General features: G+C 40.0%; 1 protein-coding gene across 4 annotated transcripts; it reads left to right on the forward strand.

The window, feature by feature from the left end:
* Positions 1–763: 763 nt before the first annotated feature.
* LOC308080947 (class I histocompatibility antigen, F10 alpha chain-like) lies at positions 764–14,353 on the forward strand. Of its 4 annotated transcripts, none has more exons than XM_080423065.1 (6): positions 764–909; positions 10,202–10,456; positions 12,111–12,389; positions 12,987–13,936; positions 14,149–14,166; positions 14,281–14,353. In XM_080423065.1, exons 1-4 carry the CDS (start codon positions 861–863, stop codon positions 13,388–13,390), a joined length of 987 nt encoding a protein of 328 aa, XP_080279191.1. In that variant the 5' UTR covers positions 764–860; the 3' UTR covers positions 13,391–13,936; positions 14,149–14,166; positions 14,281–14,353. The 4 variants fall into 4 exon arrangements, with proteins under 4 accessions (XP_080279191.1, XP_080279193.1, XP_080279194.1 ...); XM_080423066.1 differs by lacking the exon at positions 764–909 and adding an exon at positions 3,919–4,030; XM_080423067.1 differs by lacking the exons at positions 14,149–14,166; positions 14,281–14,353 and having other exon boundaries at positions 13,013–13,230.
* Positions 14,354–20,965: the final 6,612 nt, after the last annotated feature.

A 20,965-nucleotide genomic window follows, 5' to 3' on the forward strand; every position in this document is an offset into this window, starting at 1 on the left:
TCAGCACAGGGGTAAGTAAATCTATACCACATTAAGTATTTAATGTGGTATAGATGTTTCATCTATACCACACGGTGGTTTCACATTACCTATACAGAGACAACAAGTGAATAACATACATCCTAATAAGTTAATAACAAACAAGGGGACAATGATAACAGTGATATGCAGCAGTTTAGTGAGCAGTTTTAGTCTGTCTTACGCACGCACGCACGGCGACACACACACACACACACACACACACACACACACACACACACACACACACACACACACACACACACACACACACACACACACACACACACACACACACACACAATATTGCTGCTGGTACTGCTGGACTCTAAAGTCTGTCTCATCAGGTGATTTCCCTGAAACCGTCTCTAGATGAGCATACACAATCTGTCCAGCAGAGGCCGCTGTAACGCTGCTCACCCCTCAGTGCCAGTAGCAGCTGCTGTTGGGAGCTCAACTGAACCTAAACATCACTGACCACCATTAATATGCATCACTATATCTTAACCTGGTCACTGATCTGTCTCATATGTACTGTAGGTGAATACTGAATATAATGATGTACTTGAATGACTTATTAAAGTATTAGCAAGACACTTTAGTCTACATCTAAAGTTTCACTTTCATTTAACAACCTGCAGTGATTCAAGTTCACCTATTAAGCATTTACTGAATTTCTATTGGTTGTAGCCCGAGTTGCGACCTGCGCACATTAACATTACACACTGCAAAGTGTTGAGCAGCCATTTGATCAGAGCTTTCATCTCAGAAGGTGGTAGATGAAGTTTCAGTCAAATCATAAGCACAACTTATTTTATATTTTCTAATATTTTAATCTGAAGATGAAGGCTTTCACTGTGTTGTTGCTCTGTTTTTACACCACATCTGCAGGTAAGAGTTTAACTCAATAACTTATTGTAACAGGTTATTATTACAACAGCTCACATGGAAGCCCTGATATTTTTAGTTTGAGGCCATTTGTTGGGACTTTTGTCTGACTGAGATTTGAACTGTGACTGTATGTATGAATAGGCTACATAGGTATGTTAGTGTTATTTTGAGATATCCCCCCTATGCTTTATGCTATATGTGTTATGTGTGACATTCTCACACAAATAGATAGGTTTCCGCGCGATGTCATTGCATACAGGAAACATGGCTAAAACCCTGCCTTGATTTTGTCATACCAGGATATATAGGCCTGCGTAAAGATAGATCAGACACAACACAAGGAGGGGGGTGTGCAACATTTATTAAAAGTGGGATACAATATAAATTGAAGGAGTGCAAGGTATCCTCTGAGTGCCTAATAGTGGAAGTATGGAGCTCTAAGGGGAAGATAAATATAGTTAACTTCTATAACCCCTGTAAGCCGATAGTGATATCTGAGCTTGAGGAAATAGCAACTAAGGCAGGTTCCCCTGCTATTTGGGCGGGGGATTTTAATGCGCACAACCCCTTGTGGGGAAGTCAGGAGAAAAATATAAATGGTGAAGTAGTTGAGGAGCTATTAGATCACAGTAATTTGGTTATCATGAACGATGACAGAGGAACCCGGTTTGACATAAAAACAGGAAAATTATCCTGTTTAGATTTAACGTTTGCCTCGCCAGGGCTAGCGAGAGTAGGGGAATGGGAAGTAATGGAGGATTATTCAATGGGAAGTGATCACTTCCCTATTGTGAGCAAGTTTGGAAGATCACTGATTATGGATCGGGTGGATAGAAGTAATAGGTTTGACTTAGTCAGAGCTGACTGGGAAGCATTTAAAGAAGGTACAAGGGATCAAGTAGGGGAAGTCAACAGCGAAGGGACAATTGATGAGCATAATGAGTCATTAAGTGCAATGATATTTAGTGTGGCATCACTGACAATCCCTTTGAAAAAGCCTTTTAAGGACCGGGTTATTATGCCATGGTGGAATAAGGAATGTGATGAGGCAGTGAGGAAGAGGAAACAAGCTTTTAAAGTATTACGGAGAATACCTACTCAGGCAAATGCAATTGAGTTCAAAAGGTACAGAGCAGTAGCAAGGAAAACAATTAAAGATGCAAAAAAGAGATGTTGGAGGACATTCTGTGGGACAATTGGGTCTGATACTCCGGTTGGGGAGGTGTGGGCCAGAATACATAGGATGTCAGGGAAAACTGTGAGATCAATAATGCCAGTGTTGAAAAAGGAGAGCAGAGAAGCAGTAAATAACAAGGAAAAAGCAAATATGTGTGTTAGAGTCTTTCAGGATGTTCATAATTCCAAATCATTAGGAGAAAATGTCTTAGGATAAGGAAGGAAGTATTGGAAATAGAGGAGTGGAGGTTAAGTCATGAGTGTGAAGATTATAGTCCGTATAATACATATTTTTCTCTAAAAGAACTTAAGGATGCGGTGCAGGCAGGGGCAAATACCACTCCAGGCCAAGATAGAATAAATTATGCAATGTTTAAACAAGTGGATGATATTGTGCTGGATGAAATCCTTGCGCTGTGTAATTATATATGGGTAGGAAAATTACCACAGAAATGGAAGCATGCAGTGGTAGTCCCAATTCTGAAGCCAGGAAAAGATCCATCTTGCCCATCATCCTATCGGCCAATAGCTCTAACATCTGTGCTGTGTAAGGTGATGGAAAGAATGGTCACAAACAGGCTGGTCTATTTCCTAGAAACTAACAATTTCTTTGTGAACTACCAAAATGGCTTTAGAATTGGGAGAAGCACTATGGAGTGTATAGTAGTATTAGACCAGGATGTTAGGAAGGCATTTATCAATAAGGAAGCAGTAATGGGGGTGTTCTTAGATATAGAGAAAGCATATGATTCTATGTGGAGGGAGGGGGTACTTATTAAACTCCACGAGGCAGGCATTAAAGGGATTGTAGGCGATTCAGAGATAAACAAAGAAAAAAAATCCAGCAGTTCGTTTCCCCGACCACCAGGGGGTGACGCACGGAGGACTTCCATAGAGTAAGCAGACTTCTAAACGGGCCATGCCGAATATAGGTTACTTTATTCGGATACAATTCGCGGAACTGCCCGCCCCTGCCGGTTCTCTGAATTTTTATTTTTAAATAGGCTCTTTCATGACAAATTGACCACATATATGAAGTTAAACAACTAAATTCTATCCAAACGCTTTTTGAAAAGTAAATTATGTGCCTAAAAAACGAAGTTTGAGAGCATTTTAAAACCGAAAGTAAAAAGTTCACACGGACGCGCACGGATGCGCACATGCGTGCGTGAATTTACGCACCGGATACCCGGATGTGTAACCTAAATAGTAGGGAAAATACGGATTTCAGAAAGAGGAGTGTTTTTCAATGCAGGAAAACACCCCAGCATCATTATATAGTGGCTGATAGAGGGGAAAAAATCCAAAAAATATATATAGAGGTATTTTTCAAATATAGGCTTAATGTTGCCTACTATACCTTTAAGGGCTGGATGTTTTATTGGATAAAGGACTTATAACAATAGGTCTATACAAGTGAGAGTTGGAGGAGAGGTGTCAGAAACTGTTGACATTGAAAATGGGACGCCCCAGGGCTCAGTCATTAGCCCAGTCTTGTTTAATGTCATGATAAATGATATATTTAAAGGAGTGGACAATAGATTTGGAAAGTCTCTATTTGCGGATGATGGAGCCATCTGGAGGAGGGGAAAAAACATTGGGCACCTGTACAGACAAACCCAAGAGGCATTGGACCAGATTGGTCAGTGGGCAGATAAGTGGGGATTCAGGATTTCATCCTCTAAAAGTCAATACATAGTGTTTGGGTTTAAGAGGAAAATTCCAGCGTTGAACCGGGTAATGAATGGGCATCCTCTAGAGAAAGTAAAGGTCTTCAAGTTCCTGGGTTCCTGTTTCTGACATGATCCTCGCATTCCTCGTTTTTTATTATTATTTAGGCTAGGTATTACGTTATTGTTATTATTATTTTACTTCTCTATTAGGTGCAAGTGTAACAGACGTGATCTTGCGTTGTGTTGTAAAGCACCACAGACCAGGATTCTCAGTTGATTTGATTTATTCTGATACACAGACAAATATGTCTAGTGGTGCCCTAGGCAACTGCCTACTCTTTCACAGCTGAGGCGGGGGCGCGGGCGGGGACTTCTTTCTTCTACAATAGAAGAGTTAGGACGTCACATTCTAATGCAACCAAAATACCCTATCTCAGCACTGGCCTCAGTGGTGCACGTCACTAATCATTAGGCTCCCAATCCACTATTACTGGGAGTCTGGGTTCGACTCCCGCACGGGATGAACTTATTCAGTCATCCGCGAACTACTTTTTTTCGCCGATAAAGTATAGTTTTGGACCATGACGGAGGCGCGCCGACTCAGCAGACCTTGAGGCTGAGGAGTCGCGCCTCCAGGCGCGAGTGCCCGCGACGACCAGCCGATGGTCTGCTAGTCGACTAAGCGCCGTCCGAGTTATGTACCGATAGGGACAGAATAGTAAATATTTTTGGTGGGGACTGCGTCTGCCCCACTGACTGCGTTTGCCCCAACTGCCACTCAAAGTGACTACTGGCCAATCACAGTGCGTCTTTCCCGGGACTTAACTAGCTCTCAACTTCCGGTACACAAACGCAGCACACTTACTAAGCTGGCACCGCTCTCATAGGGTACAGCCACACATGAGCGCCAACTTGACGCCCGGAAGTCGGAAGTCCCGTCCACTCCCATGTTATAGGAAAAACCGGACCGGAACTTCCGGTTTTTAACTTAACATGGGAGTGGACGGGACTTCCGACTTCCGGGCGCCAAGTTGGCGCTCATGTGTGGCTGTACCCATAGCAGAGATAGACTCGCCACGCTTGTCTAGGAAGTGACAACCGGAAACGGTTGAATTTGGCGGAAGTACCGCCCAAGGAAATGACGTTGATGCTTTACAAATCTGTTAACATTCTCCGTGAATGAAACGAGTGTTGTGAAAAATATCGTTTCCGGGAGAAATGCGTACGACGGAAATCCTACCATAGAGTTAAAAATCACACCCAGTGTGAAGAGAGTGGTGCCTTTCATGAGTTCATTTCATTAGTTACTTTTTACAGACTTTGATGACTTCAAAGTATTTTTACTCATTTTAAGTACTTTAAAATGTTTTTACTAATTTTTACGTGTTTTTACTCATTTTAACATATTTTAAGTATTTTCACTAATTTTAAGTATTTTTACTCATTTTAAGTATTTTTACTCAGTTTAGGAACTTTAAAGTATCTTTACTAATATTTAAGTATTTTTACTCATTTTAAGTATTTTTACTCATTTTAAGTATTTTTACTCATTTTAAGTATTTTTACTCAAAAGTGTGTGTGTGTGTGTGTGTGTTTGTGTGTGTGTGTGTGTGTGTGTGTGTGTGTGTGTGTGTGTGTGTGTGTGTGTGTGTGTGTGTGTGCGCGCGTGCGTGTGTGTGTATAATTAGTGTAACTGGTTGCATCTTTGTGTTGCAATCAGCCGCAGCTGTTGAGGCTGTGCTCAAACATACAGAGAGGCCGTGCTCATATGGACGGACACAGAGAGGCCGTGCTCATACGGACAGACACACGGACAAAGTCACTCCTTGGAGTGGCTAGCACCACTCAAAAATAAGAATCCTACAGCTCCGTTCCGTGAGCAACGATAGGACATCCGGTTTTTGAGCTAGCAACAATAAGGTTTCCGGTTGCCTTCAAAATAAGATCGAAAATTTCAAACGTTTTTTAAAAGACACAAATCTATTTTACAAATACATTTATGATGTATGTCTTTTAAATGGCGCATACTAAAACACCTCTAAGTGCCAATTTTATTTTTAAAGACACAAATGTATTTTAAAAATATATTTATGATGTATGTCATTTTAAATGGCTTACTAGATCACTTCCAAGTGCTAGGTTGTTCCTGATTTAAACTGGCTATTGATCCCCATTACATGTGTACTTAGCACAGTTTCTGATCCTGTTTTGCATTTTAACTGGATATTCATTTGTGTTTGTTACCTATGTATTGTATTGTTTGTCCATTATTGTAATAATGCTGCCTCTAGGCCAGGTCACTCTTGGAAAATTATCAGGATATAATATTGTTTATTGCAGAAGCAAATACAAAGTGATAAAAGCAACAACAAAATATGCTACAAATAATAGTAGATAGTGCAGGTGAGATTTAAAAAATAAAGCAGGGGGGGTTTATAAAGTTGATCTCACCTATTTAAAAACTAAAATACAATACAAATAAGAATGTAATCCGAAAAATTAATACAAAATGTATGTGTGTGTGTGTGTGTGTGTGTGTGTGTGTGTGTGTGTGTGTGTGTGTGTGTGTGTGTGTGTGTGTGTGTGTGTGTGTGTGTGTGTGTGTGTGTGTGTGTGTGTGTGTGAGAACTGTTCCATAACTGAGCGCCCCTGAACTTGATAAAAAATGTATACAGACCAGTAGTACGGAATGTTGGTGAACATTGAGAGATAATTATAATATTATATTATATAAAAAGGGGCAGGCCGTCCAGTGCGGCCAGAGGTCAGAAAAGTTCAGTTTTCAGACAATAGTGGACACTGGACAGGAGACGGTTCTTGGTGCCAGCACTTCTGAGGTACGCACACGTTCGGGGAGTGTGTGTGTGTGTGTGTGTGTGTGTGTGTGTGTGTGTTTGTGAGAACTGTTCCATAACTGAGCGCCCCTGAACTTGATAAAAAATTGATACAGACCAGTAGTATGGAATGTTGGTGAACATTGAGAGATAATTATAATATAATAATATATTATATTATATAAAAAGTGGCAGGCCGTCCAGTGCGGCCAGAGGTCAGAAAAGTTCCGTTTTCAGACAATAGTGGACACTGGACAGGAGACGGTTCTTGGTGCCAGCACTTCTGAGGTACGCACGCGTTCGGGGAGTGTGTGTGTGTGTGTGTGTGTGTGTGTGTGTGTGTGTGTGTGTGTGTGTGTGTGTGTGTGTGTGTGTGTGTGTGTGTGTGTGTGTGTGTTTGTGAGAACTGTTCCATAACTGAGTGCCCCTGAACTTGATAAAAAATGTATACAGACCAGTAGTACGGAATGTTGGTGAACATTGAGAGATAATTATAATATAATAATATATTATATTATCTAAAAAGGGGCAGGCCGTCCAGTGCGGCCAGAGGTGAGAAAAGTTCCGTTTTCAGACAATAGTGGACACTGGACAGGAGACGGTTCTTGGTGCCAGCACTTCTGAGGTACGCACGCGTTCGGGGAGACCCCCTCTACACCGCCACACTCTCCGCTAAGCGGCACAGGTGTAGAAAAAAGTGTGGCGGACCGTCCAGTGAGGTCAGAGGACCGAAAAGTGCTGTTTTCTTCTTTAAATAGCCTATATCTTGGACACTCGCTGCTTTAGGTCGTGACCAGGCTCTTCTCTTCGCACATGAGTGAGGCTGGGACCAAGGCAGATAGACCAAGATATATTTAAAGAAGGTAGGGTCATCTACATCATTTTCGCTATCATGCAATTCCAGCCGGCAGATTCGTCGCACCATGGTAGCCAGACTGCAGCCGTGAGTTCAGTGGAATACATTGGAGTTAATGAGAGCCCGGTGGATCAGCTCACGAACAAAATATATTTCTGAATGACTGAGACCTTTGTAAAGTAATTGCTTCTGGAAAATAAAAGAAGACATATCACACATTGTTTTCTGCTGTGTTGCTTTTCGATGTGTCCACTGTATACGTTTATTGAGCTATCCAAAGAGCACACAGTACGCGATACTGCCAAGACAGAAACCAGTGTTGCCATGTCCACTTATTATAAGCGACTTTGGGCTTATTTTTCTGTGAAGTTGCTTGTAAATATATATTGGTAGTTGTGGGTTGCGTTTTTGGGGCTTTTTTCTAAAGTGTAGTTATTTGGGCTTCAGTTATTTTGGCTTCACAATTTTAAAATTATTTTAACCAGTGGTTCTCAATTATGTTTATGTCATCGACCCTCAAATTAATATGTATTTGTCCCTAACCCCATCTGAAAATGTTTTGTGCCAGGGAGCCCTGTACCAGATTTGTGTTGTTGGTTCAAAAATCCTCAATATTTCACATTTTACTTAAAGATTGTTTTTAAAATAGCAGATCTACAAGCTCACAACGCGTTGTGAGCTTGTAGATCGGCTATTTTCAATGTATACAGTAAAGGTTTAAAGTGCTCATAATGGCCGAGTGCAAGTCTTCAACAGGGGTCCGTGACCCCTAGGGGGTCCGCGAGGTAGGCAGGGGGTCCGTGAAATTGTTGCTTGATTAGACAATTTAAAACAAAATATATATATACAAATATTTTTTATATATATTTTTAATTTTTTTCAAAAATGTCCATTTGTCTTCATATATTTTTAAATTTTTTTCCACATTTATGTATTAAATAAATGATATCTATAAATGATTCCATTTTGAATAGCTTGTATACGTGATTATTGTGCAATTGACAGATTGTTGTTCTCAGTTAATAAGGTATGTTTATAAATGGCAGTGCGGCCACCCATACTCACTGTACCCTGTACATGTATGTTTAAAATAAAAGCATGAATATATTAATCTGTCTATTATTTTTAATAGCTTAGTATTGATGCACAATTGTTTATGAAACACAATAGTATACATAATTATACAATATATGTTCCCCCCCCCCTACGAGGTAGGGGGTCGAGGTAGGGTAGGGGGTCCCTGCTCCATCTCCCCATCAGTTTGGGAAAACATTGAAGACCCCTGGCCCCCGGTGCTTCTTTTGGGCTTGTTTTCCTAGACCTGGTTGCTTATTTCTCTCACACAATCTGGCAACACTGCCAGAGACGATTTGTATACAGTCTATGGACGATACATGCCACTGTTTAGATCCCTCAATAAAATTATACAGTGTGCTAAACATTTTTTTAATTGATTGGATAAAAACCTGTGATATGTCTTCTTTTATATTCCTGAACCGATTATCTGACAAAGGACACAATCGTTCAGAAATAGTGTTTGTTCACAAGCTGGTCCAGCTGGCTGCCTAGACTTCATAGTATTTCACTAAACTTCCTGTTCCAGTTTTGGCTCCCATGCACATCAATGGCGTCTGCCATGCAAGCAATGGCGTCTGGCTAGGCCGTCCCTTCCATAGACATATAAAGGTAGACGCCTCCTCTGGCTCTGAAGCGTCGGCATCTCGGACGCACTTCCGCTTCCTCTATGCTTCTGGGGGGCAGCTGGAAATTTCCGTGTGCGTCACAGAAGGGGGCGTTCAGTAGGCCAATCAGACGCAGGTGGGGGCGGGACAACTAGATTCTGACAAGTCCTGGAAAAGACGCGCTGTGGTTGGCCAGTAGTCAACACGCTGTGATTGGCCAGTGCCCGCTCCCCCCGGAAATATGGTGGCCACCATACCAAGCATGTCGCTCCAATGAACTGCAGAGGCCAATGAGGTATCTAGGTTTCTATATCTGTGGTCCCTTCCTTCTTTTCTAATAGACCACCGAAGTCTGACGTAATTTACACATCCTTTGTTTGTCTACCTGGTTCACGGTTTTCCACCCCCATTCTGAATCCCATTGACGTATTTAATATCGCGTCAAATAAGAACTGTGTTCCAAAATTAAACACATGACCCCGGCGGGTTTACTCTTATGGATATGAAGCATCAACTGACGGTGAGAAAACGCTAATGTTACTTCCGCCGAATTAGTAATTTTTTTGCCAGAAACAGACTGTATCAAATATAAGTGACTGACTATCATAAACGATACAGAACCTCCTCCCTGACAATATCGCCGAGACAGTTTGTTTATTTTTGGACCACAATTCTTATATCAGACGATTCTATGATGACCCAATGTTATTCTCCATAGAGAAATTACTTCCGCAACCCAGGGGATGAACGAGTGACGTCAGGACTTCGGTGGTCTATTTCCTTGAGATAGACTAGGAATTTAGGAAGTAGTTAGGTGACGTCATTCCCTTAGAGGCAGCCGCCAATTCTCTTAAAGTGACAGAGCACTAGATCACAATACACATTTGATGTCTGGGCAAGTGGAAGCATTATTATTAACCATGTCCATGTTACACAAGCAATAATACCTTAATAATTTACCTCATGCTAAATAATTATAGGACAAATGTTCTGTCAAACAAATCATCATACATAGGCTAAGTAAATAAACTAAACTAAAAACAAATTAAAATCATTTTTGCTCTATTTCAGCGATTCATTCCTTGAAGTACATTGCTACTGCCAGCACTGGTTTGAGTGAATTCCCTGAGTTTGTGGTTGTGACCCTCCTGGATGATGAGCTGATGGGATACTATGACAGCAACATCAACATCTTTGTGAGCAAACAGAGCTGGATGGAGAATCTGGGACAACAGTTTGAGGAGATGCAGACTAGACATAGAGGAGATGTACATATCAGCAAAAGCAATCTTGAGGAGGCCATGAAGCGGTTCAACCAATCAGACGGTAACACTAACCTAAAGCTTTACTGTATTCATTACTGCTCTCCCTCTACACACACTGCTCTATGACTAGTGTATGTTAATATATTGTACTGTCTATAGACTAGTGTATGTTAATATACTGTACTGTCTATAGCAGTGGTTCTCAAAGTGCGGTCCGGGGACCCCCAGGGGTCCTTGAGTAGCATCAAAATCAGTTTAACAACTTTAACCCTATATTGGCTATTTGGAAATAGCCGATCTACAAGATAACGACGCACAGTGATGCGACGCGTTGTGAGCTTGTAGCTCACCACAAATCTTGCACAAGATATTTTCACATGGGGGTCCTTGACATCATTAAATATAAAAAAGAACCACTGGTCTATTATGTTAATATATTGTACTGTCTAGACCAGTGGTTCTCAACCTGTGGGTCGGGACCCGATTTTTTATACCTTAAAAAAATACCTTATTATTTAAATTGTTAAATAATATAAGAAAGAGGCAATTTTCTTTTTCAACCCTTCCATTGTGTTAGGGTCATTTCTGACCCGTTTTCAAGTTTAAATAGGTAAAAAGGTACCCTTTACATTTCTTTATTGGAACAAGGCTTCATGATATCCTCAGAAACAACTATTTTAACGCAACAAAAATAGTTACTACCATTTTAGTTAATTCTGATGGTCTTCTGAAAAAGAAGTGACATCTGTGGTGTTAAGGGTCAAATATGACGTGTGGCTCGATTCCCCCCAAATTGTCAATATTCAATATTTTCTTATTACATTTTTATATTGGGAAGTGTGTTCTAATATTAGTCTATTATAGCTACATAACATCATTATCCATTGTCTTCATTATAGGAAATGTAATGAGTGAATTTTAACATTTTTATAATTCAAAACGAGATATATTGAAAGATGAAACCCTAACCCTAACTCAAAATAATATTGTAAAAAATGTTTACATGGATATAAATGCATAACAAGTCAGCTATGAGGTGGGAGAAAAAAGAAATGAACACAATGCAAGGGTTAAATAGCCGATCTACAAGCTCACAACGCCTCACAATATTTAGCTGTGGAACCGAGTCAAACTAAATGTAATGCCTCAACTCCTGTAATTCCAAGTGCTTGTCAGGGTGGGGGGTCCCCAGTTCAAATATGATTATTTTGGGGGGTCCCCAGTTCAAATATTACTTTGGGGGGTCCCAGCCTGAAAAGGTTGAGAACCACTGGTCTAGACTAGTGTATGTTAATATGCTATACTGTTTGCAGACTAGTTTATGTTACTATACTGTAACTATAGAGTAGACTTTGTAGAGAGAGAGTGTGTGTGTGTGTGTGTGTGTGTGTGTGTGTGTGTGTGTGTGTGTGTGTGTGTGTGTGTGTGTGTGTGTGTGTGTGTGTGTGTGTGTGTGTGTGTGTGAGTTGTGTTGTGTTGTGTTGTGTTGTGTTTGTGTTTGTGTGTGTGTGTGTGTGTGTGTGTGTGTGTGTGTGTGTGTGTGTGTGTGTGTGCGTGTGTGTGTGTGTGTGTGTGTGCGTGTGTGTGTTCGTGAACTGTAGCAGGATGTGGTTTAATTCACTGTCTGTCTGTCTGTCTGTCTGTCTGTCTGTCTGTCTGTCTGTCTGTCTGTCTGTCTGTCTGTCTGTCTGTCTGTCTGTCTGTCTGTCTCTCAGGTGTCCACATGATGCAGTATATGATTGGTTGTGAGTGGGATGATGAGACTGGAGACATTGATGGTTTTTGGCAGGTTGGTCATGATGGAGAAGACTACCTCTCATACGACCTGAAGACAGAGTCATGGGTCGCTGCAAAACCACAGGCCTTCATCACTAAACTGAGATTGGAACAAAACACAGTTTTGATGGCACATATGAAGTATGAGATGACCAGTTACATCATTGAACAGCTGAAGAAGTATGTGACCTATGGGAACAAGACTGTACAGAGAACAGGTACAACATGATGTGATGGAGTTGTACTTAGATAAATATGTTAAGATGTAGTAACATCACTATGAGAACAACAGAGAAGAGCTACAACAACATGATGTGATGGAGTTGTACTTACTGTAGATACATTTTAGAGAAAATGTCCTTAGTTTTAGTCTTTAACAATATTTCATACATAAGATCAATATTTTGGGTGAGGATACATGGATATGTGGATATGAAATCTGATTTGTCAATTGTCATTATATTACAATCAAAACTAAAGCTAACACTAAAAATAATTAAAAAAAACTAATACAAAATGCAAAACAAAAATAACCTATAGGAAGTTGTACAAATATGTTGTAGTATCATTACTATGAGAAGAACAAAGGACAGGTACAACATGATGTGATGGACTTAGATAAATAGTAGGCTAACATTACTATGAGAAGGCTAAAAGGTGTTTTATTGTCATGAAATACAACAGTTCTTACATCAAATCAAAGTCGACAAATCCAGAACACTAACAAAAGATCTCTCTCTCTCTCTCTCTCTCTCTCTCTCTCTCTCTCTCTCTCTCTCTCTCTCTCTCTCTCTCTCTCTCTCTCTCTCTCTCAGAGCTCCCCTCTGTATCTTTCCTCCAGAAGACTCCCTCTTCTCCAGTGAGGTGTCACGCTACAGGTTTCTACCCAGACAGAGTCATCATATTCTGGGCTAAAGATGGAGAGGAGCTCAGTGACAACGTGGACCATGGAGAGCTCCTCCCCAACCAAGATGGAACCTTCCAGATCAGTGCTGACCTGAACGTGTCTTCAGTCAAACATGAAGACTGGAAGCATTACAACTGTGTGGTTCAGCTCTATGGGGTCAAAGAGGACATCCAGACCAGACTAGATCCAAACCTGATCAGGACCAACCAGAAGAAACCAGCTGATGAAGGTAGAGATAAAACACATGTTGTCACAGTTAGACGTTTTCTGTCTTGTCTATGTCGTATTTATATGTGTTATGTTATGTTCTAGTTTTCATGGTTCTATGTTCTTGTCTTCCCCAGCTGTATCTAATTTGTAATCACCTCTCATGTGTATTTGAGTTCTGTTCGCTAGTCAGTCCTTGTGAGGTCATTGTTTAGTGTTTGTGATGTATTATCTGTTAACCTGTATTAAAACTCCCAATCATGGGTACCGCTTCCTGCCTGGCTGTCCTGTATTTGGGTTCTCACCACACCTGCATGTGACACATGTACTTCATGCATTTTGTTTCATTTTTATTTATTCTATCTGTTGTTCTCCTTGTGGGGCTTTGTGGGACATACAGCTTCTGTTATCCAGGTTGTGATTTCATGACATTTTGTGACTCTTCATGGTGAACGTATAAACATTTAATTATGGACATTATTTACACATGAGAATTTTTTCTTCTTCTTGGATTTAGTTCATGAATGTTACGGTGTGAATTGTTGTTTTTCTGTCTTGATGCAGTCATCATCATTGCTGGTGTAGTTGTGGGTCTGATTTGTCTCATTGGTGTTGTTGTTGGACTGCTGCTGAGGAAAAGGTCCAAATCTGGTAAGTTTGCATGACGACACATCAATACTGCTCTGTTTGAACAGCACAGCTTCTATAGGATGTAGAGACCACACAGCTATTATACTTGAATTATAATAATAACAATAACAATAATAACAACTAATAATATACACTGATATTTCCCTTGTATTATTTTACAGTGTTACCTCTAACTCACTCCTAATATCCTTTATCTTTTCTTCTGTTGTCAGGATTTACTCAGACTAACAGTAAGTGAACACAGAATCTAAGGTTGTTCATACTGAACATGAGTCTCTTCTATTGTTCATACATGTATTGTTATTTGCTGTTGTCTCAGTTTAATGTAAAATGTGTCTTTGCAGCTGATGAAGACTCTGGTGATGCTAGTGGCATCGCTATGAAGACATGAAGCTCTGTTCAGCCTCACACAACCTGTAAGTATCAATGTGTACGTTATTGATGTGTCAGAGTGCCGTATTGTGTTATTTCTTTGTAAACCTCAGAATAACTTAGTCTGAGCTTTATTGCAGAGCTACAGAGAGTGACGGTTCGAGCCCATGCTCGAACCGTCACTCTCTGTAACTCTGCAATAAAATGTTGACAAAGCGAGCTATTGTTTGCGGCTCTACTTTGTAAGAGGTTGGATGTGCGCTACTATCCTTTGATCCTGACTCCATGTATGACAAGATTTCAGTCCGATCAGATCGCCATTGATTAGTCCCCCCCCCCCCTGTGTGTGTGTGTGTGTGTGTGTGTGTGTGTGTGTGTGTGTGTGTGTGAGTGTGTGTGTGTGTGTGTGTGTGTGTGTGTGTGTGTGTGTGTGTGTGTGTGTGGTTTCCTATATGTTTCCTTCCTTCCTTTTCATTCCTTTTCCTTCCTCCATGTGTCAGGAGCAGGGCTTTGGAGAGACAACTGTCGCTCCCACATGCAGTGCAAGCCAACCCCACATGCAGTGAAAGTCAGTCTGTCCAATGCATCCCTGTGGCCTGTTTTCTACTTATAAAGTAACGTGTGTGTGTGTGTGTGTGTGTGTGTGTGTGTGTGTGTGTGTGTGTGTGTGTGTGTGTGTGTGTGTGTGTGTGTGTGTGTGTGTGTGTGTGTGTGTGTGTGTGTATGTATGTATTTTAATATGATTATATTAAATACCTTTAAATATCATTGGATAGCTGCGTTTTAAAAATGTTGCGCTACATTATTTTACCGTTCAACTTCTATGATTATACATTCAGTGTGACATCTGTAATACAGTTTGATAAAGAAGTGATCCGTTTCACATATTTGTTTAAGATGAGGCACTTAGAATTCTGTTTCCATGAGAAACACTGTGATACCAGTTGGTCATTTATTGAATACATAATCTTTGTGTTTTGGGAGACTTTGTAATTATTCTCTGTCTAGATCAGGGGTCTTCAACGTTTTCAGGCCAGGGACCCCCTAGCTGAGAGAGAGAGATGAAGCAGGGACCCCCTCTATATTATATAATAATTAAAACAAAATTAGGTCTGCTTTTTTCCTCTACAGATACCTCTTTGCCAAAAATAGCAGATGTGTTGTGAGCTTGTAGATCTGCTATATTTGGCTAAAGTTCTCCTCAGTAAAGAGATGCTAAGGTTCAAGTGGTTAATGTAAAAAGAAAGTATCCTATCACACAAAGATTTGGCGGACCACCTGTAGTAACTCTGAGGACCCTCTAGGGGTCCCGGACCCCCTGTTGAGGACCCCCGTTCTAGATTATTGTGTAGCTTGACTCTGTTGTTCTCAAGCCAAGTCTTTTCTGTTTGAAGGAGTTGGAGAAGTTGTTTTCATGAATATCATTTGTGTTGATTTCATGAGCTAATGTATGCTTTAAAAACCATTACTGCTTCATTATTACTAGCTACATCTTAAGACCCATTAAGAAGTTTTTATTCATGATATATTTCTATTTAGTTGTGTACTTACAGTAATTTATATTAATGAGCTCATTCTCATTACAATAAACAGTACTGTGATCCCTACGACCAAATATAGATCAAGTATTGATTTATTGCTTTTAATGATCATTCATAGCATGCAACTGATGACACTGAGAACAACAGAATAACTAAATAATAATACTTTAAAGATCCTCTCCAGGCATGTTTTGAAGTTATAATAAAACATTTTTTTCCTTGTAGTTTCCCATGTAGTAAGTTAAAGGTCTGTAAGCACATCTCTTTCATTGAGAGATTCTGGACCTATTGTCCACTGAGGATGCATGAAGAGATGCAAACGATGAGAGGAGAGGAAACTATTCAAATAAGGAAATAGTATTACCCAGACATCCAATTTCTCTAAAACATGTTTTTAGAAAAATGAGACATTACAAAAGACGTGCTTTCCCTCTGAAGCATCGCATGAAGTGACGCCCAGCGCCGTTTCTGATAACGGCGGGACAGCTGGACCTTGCTGCCAGCGTCTGTTAGCCTGGTAAGCCATCCCGGTCGTGGTGGTTTACCAGGCTAAGCGTCTGTCGCTATACAGGATATGCCTCGCTACAGTTTAACATCAGCTCTATCCCCAAATCCATCCCTTACCCCGCATATCACGTCACGTGACACCAACACACTAAGTGGCGGTGAGTGGGTCACGCATGCTCACCTACATACAGTGTTGGTTCACAGGGACGGATTAAGACTCTGGGCCAAAATCCCATGCTTAAAGCTTTCCCCTTCTACCCCGGATTTGAACACGGGTCTCTTGGGCAAGTGCTGACATCTTTACCTTTGAGCTAATAGAGCCTGCCTGCTTGCACAGGGGATAAATTGAATCTTGACCTTCGGGTCAAAATTCGTGTCAAACCAGAAACGGGATCGTGTCAAAGGTCGTGTCTCACTTAGACACAGGATCTAAATACAAAAAAAATATATACAAAATGCAACCACCCCAATTGTATTATATTGTATTAAAATCACCAAAAGAAACATGTGTGAATGTGTGGAGGTGCTAGGGCAGCGGATAATTGGTGGACACCTCTGTGGTCTTTGGCATAGGGCCACACGGCGACCAGGGCCACAGGTTCAATTCCCGCCTCTGCAAGCAAGGCCACAGGTTCAAGTCCAGCCTAGGGAGGCACCCGAAGTCAATACTCATCGATGTACTCAGTACAATGGGGGCGGGGAGCAGTGTTGTTCCCGTTGTTTCCACACAGTAAAGTTGGGGGCTTATGGCAACAAATACAGTAACACCCACCTGACCTTTTATGCAGTGGTGTAAAGTAACTAAGTACATTTACTCAAGTACTGTACTTGAGTAAATTTGAGTATTTTTACTCAACTGGAGTATTTCCAATTTTCAATGCTTTTACTTCTACTCCACTACACCTCAGAGACAAATATTGTACTTTTACTCCACTACAATTATTTGAAAACTTTAGTTACTAGTTACTTTACAGATATACATTATTATATCATAAAACATACAACACATCGACCGCCAGAGGTTAATCTCATAATGTACTCACCAGTGCCAAGGTGTTATTGTTGTTTTTTTCATGTCGCCATAGATCTTGTTAAAATCCTTAAGATTGAGCCGTACACGGTCTGTTTACTTCGGCGACATCTCACTGTATCTCCCAGTGAAAACCACGTGTCAAACGGGGCATCCATGTTGTAGTTAGAGCGGATTACGTTAAACAGTGATATGCGAGGAGAAAAAACTACAGGAAGAGAATTGAGTTTCAGTTTCGTCTGTAGAACGAGGGCGGACGTGATCGTCAAAACCGGATCCCAAATAATTCTGTTTCCGGTCATCAAACCGGAAACGGAAGTGGATAAAAAAAATCCGAAAGTGCACCCGGAAATTTTTAGCGCGAAAAGACCGTGGACCGTAGGGCTACGGTCTCGGCGCTTAACAGTTGGATTTAACGGACCGTAGGACTACGTTCTTGGCGGTTAATGTGTTAACCACTTTAGCCTTATTTTATACATAGGCTATTTGAAAATAGCCGATCTACAAGCTCACAACGTGTCGCATCGGGACACGCTGTGAGCTTGTAGATCTGCAATTTTCAAACATTTTAGTACTTCTACTTTTGGTACTTTAAGTATATGTTGATGCCAATACTTTTGTACTTTTACTCAAGTAACATTTTGAACACAGGCCTTTTACTTGTAACAGAGTATTTCTACATTGTGGTATTGCTACTTCTGTTTAAGTAATATATCTAAGTACTTCTTCCACCACTGCTTTTGTGTAACCAAGGTAACAATGACAATTAGGTGAGATCACTTCCTGAACTGCACTCCTCTCTCCTCACTGTTTGATGTTGGTTTTGCTGCTGGTTTTGTTGCCCTATGATGTGTCTGTTGCTCTGTTCTCAAACTAAGCTTGTTTATTAAGGAGATATGCTTACCTTCCTTTTTCCTTACGTCCTGAATTTTTACTGAATTCAAATGTCCTTTTATAATGTGTTTCCTCTGCTTAATGTTTTGTGTAGGCTAAAGCACATTGAATTACCTTGTTGTTGAAATGTGTTGTATAAACTTGCCTTGCCTTTGTGTGATTTCAAAATGGTGGAATCTATATGGTTGTGGTGTTCACAACGATAGTTGATCATTGTCACAAAAACAAATTACAAATGTAATCATACTTTCCACTGTCACTTTCTGTAGATGAGTTCTGAGTCTGGAGTTATCTTTACAAAATGTCACACATTTATATAGTGGTAATTGTAACTAAACTTGATAAAGTACAAATAAAAAAACATGAACTGTGAGGCTCACACAGTCAGGTAATGTGTCACAATTTTTTCTTGTGTGGTGAATAGGTCTGCAGTTCATTTAAATGTTTCCCCTGTTCCAGTGCAATTTCCATTTTCTCTCTCTCTCTGGCTTTTTGGCCTAACGTCCAAAAACATGAATAAATTAAACATAATTATTATACCAAGGTTAGTACACAATACTCATACAATATAAGTATGCCCTTTAAAATAAAAACTAATTTGTACATAAATACTTTTTTCTGCTAGTTGTCTATGTTTTGTGTTGTCTATGTTTTGGGCTTATGTACAATATCACATCAAGAACCACATTAAATATATCCCTAAAAATACAGTACAGTATGTTTCTAGGTTTATTGTGTGAGTTCCAGAACAGGAATTACAAAGATTAAAATAACTAGGCATAAAGTAAACTGTGCTTCATATGAATACACAAGCCAACATGAACAGGTTACTACCAAATCAGACCTGGGAAGATTATCCCATCTAGGGGTAGTAACTTGTTACTACATTAGCAAAACGAAGGGTTCAGAGAGCCATGTTGCTTCAAGATGTTTTCCCATGGCCTATTCCCAATTTCCTGTACTTACTGCAGTTTTGTATATAGAGGAACACCATTTTTGACACCTTTTTGTCCATCGAACATAATGCCTTTCAGCAAGGACAGGTGCATCCCGCATTGGTGGAACTACAGTTGACATTTTTTAGTTTTTAGTTTTTTTGGATGTGTAATGTTTTAATGTGGTTGTGAATCCTTACATACATGAAACCAGTAGGATTGTAAATAGTAAAGCACATGGACAATAAAAACAGTAATTACATGTATCACAGGCTTTTGTGAGCACCCCAGACAGGTTCTAAGTGGTTTTATTCAGTATTTAGATATTTTATATTAATTTCAACAGACACGCCCCCTTCCCATACAAACCCATTGTAACTTCAAACTCCATTTTAACCATGTTAGATTCATTGAAAACACCCGTCCTTGGTTTTGGTGACTGATATTGTCCTTCTAATGCGTGAGATTCTTTATATTTTTACTCAGCAGGATAGAGTGTCTCAGGGGGGGACACAAAATGCGGGGACCAAAGGAGGATGTGAGTACTAGACCCTGTTTTCCCCTTCTTCTTCAACACACATCACCACCACCACAAACTTTATGTGGAAACATGTATTAGTACAATCCTGTGGATGTGCCAATAAATTGCACTTATTAATGTGTTGACCTTTTTTATTGCTGATCTCTTGGTCCAGCACTTCAAATTTGTCGCTCTACTGAGTGCACCTTACTAATTCAGGAATCTATTAAACAAACTTTAACATCTAGGCTACCACCTACAAATATTGTCAGATGGTACTGTTATGTCTCACTGGGTCACCAGTGATCTGTTATGTTGCGATCCATTGTGCTGCACTCATGGCGTCTTGCCTAGGGTTGAGGAATTAGGGAATTGACTGCTCTTGTCGTTATTCTGTTCTGTGTAAAGTAAAGTTCTCTGGAAAACTGCGCCACGGCATACTATTAACCGACATAATAGGTTCTAGTATCGAAAGTGAAAGCATGGATGGATATGAAGGATTATAAATAGCTGTCACAAGTCATCGCATCATTTGTGTGAAAGAATCAAATCAAATCAAACCAAACTTTATAGCACACTTACCCTAGTCAAAACATCCTATACGATTTCCCAAATTTCCATTGGAATCCTATAGGATTATGAAATTCCTATAAGAATCCTATAGGAGTTTCCAATGTTCCAATAGAATTCCTATAGGATTCTGAATTCCTATAAGAATCCGGTAGGAGTTCTTATAATAATAATAATAATAACTTTATTTATATAGCACTTTTCAAAACATAAGTTACAAAGTGCTGAACAACAGAAAAAAAACATAGCATACAAGATTAAAAAGTCTTATGGACTTGACATAAAAGCATTCAATTCAGATAAGCAGTAAAAACATATCTGGTAATTAAAATAAGTCAAGGAACATGGAATAGGAATAGAATCCTATAGGATTTTGAATTCCTATAAGAATACGGTAAGAGTTTTCCGATGTTCCAATAGAATCTTATACAGTAGGATTCTGAAAATTGCTAGTCATTTCTGTCACCTCTATCATAATGTTATTGAAATCCTATTGAAACATGTTCTCCCTATACTGGAAATGTTATATGTGGGCTATAGAACAAAAAAGCACTTGAGTTTGAGAAAAACTGTTCTATACAGTGGTTCTCAAACTTTGTCAAGGACCCCCAAAAATAATATATAGCCTATACTTGACTGCAGACACCCATTTGAAAATAT

The sequence above is a fragment of the Gymnoscopelus braueri genome, assembly GCF_963280865.1.
Source record: "Gymnoscopelus braueri genome assembly, chromosome: 24".
Taxonomy (NCBI): Eukaryota; Metazoa; Chordata; class Actinopteri; order Myctophiformes; family Myctophidae; genus Gymnoscopelus; species Gymnoscopelus braueri.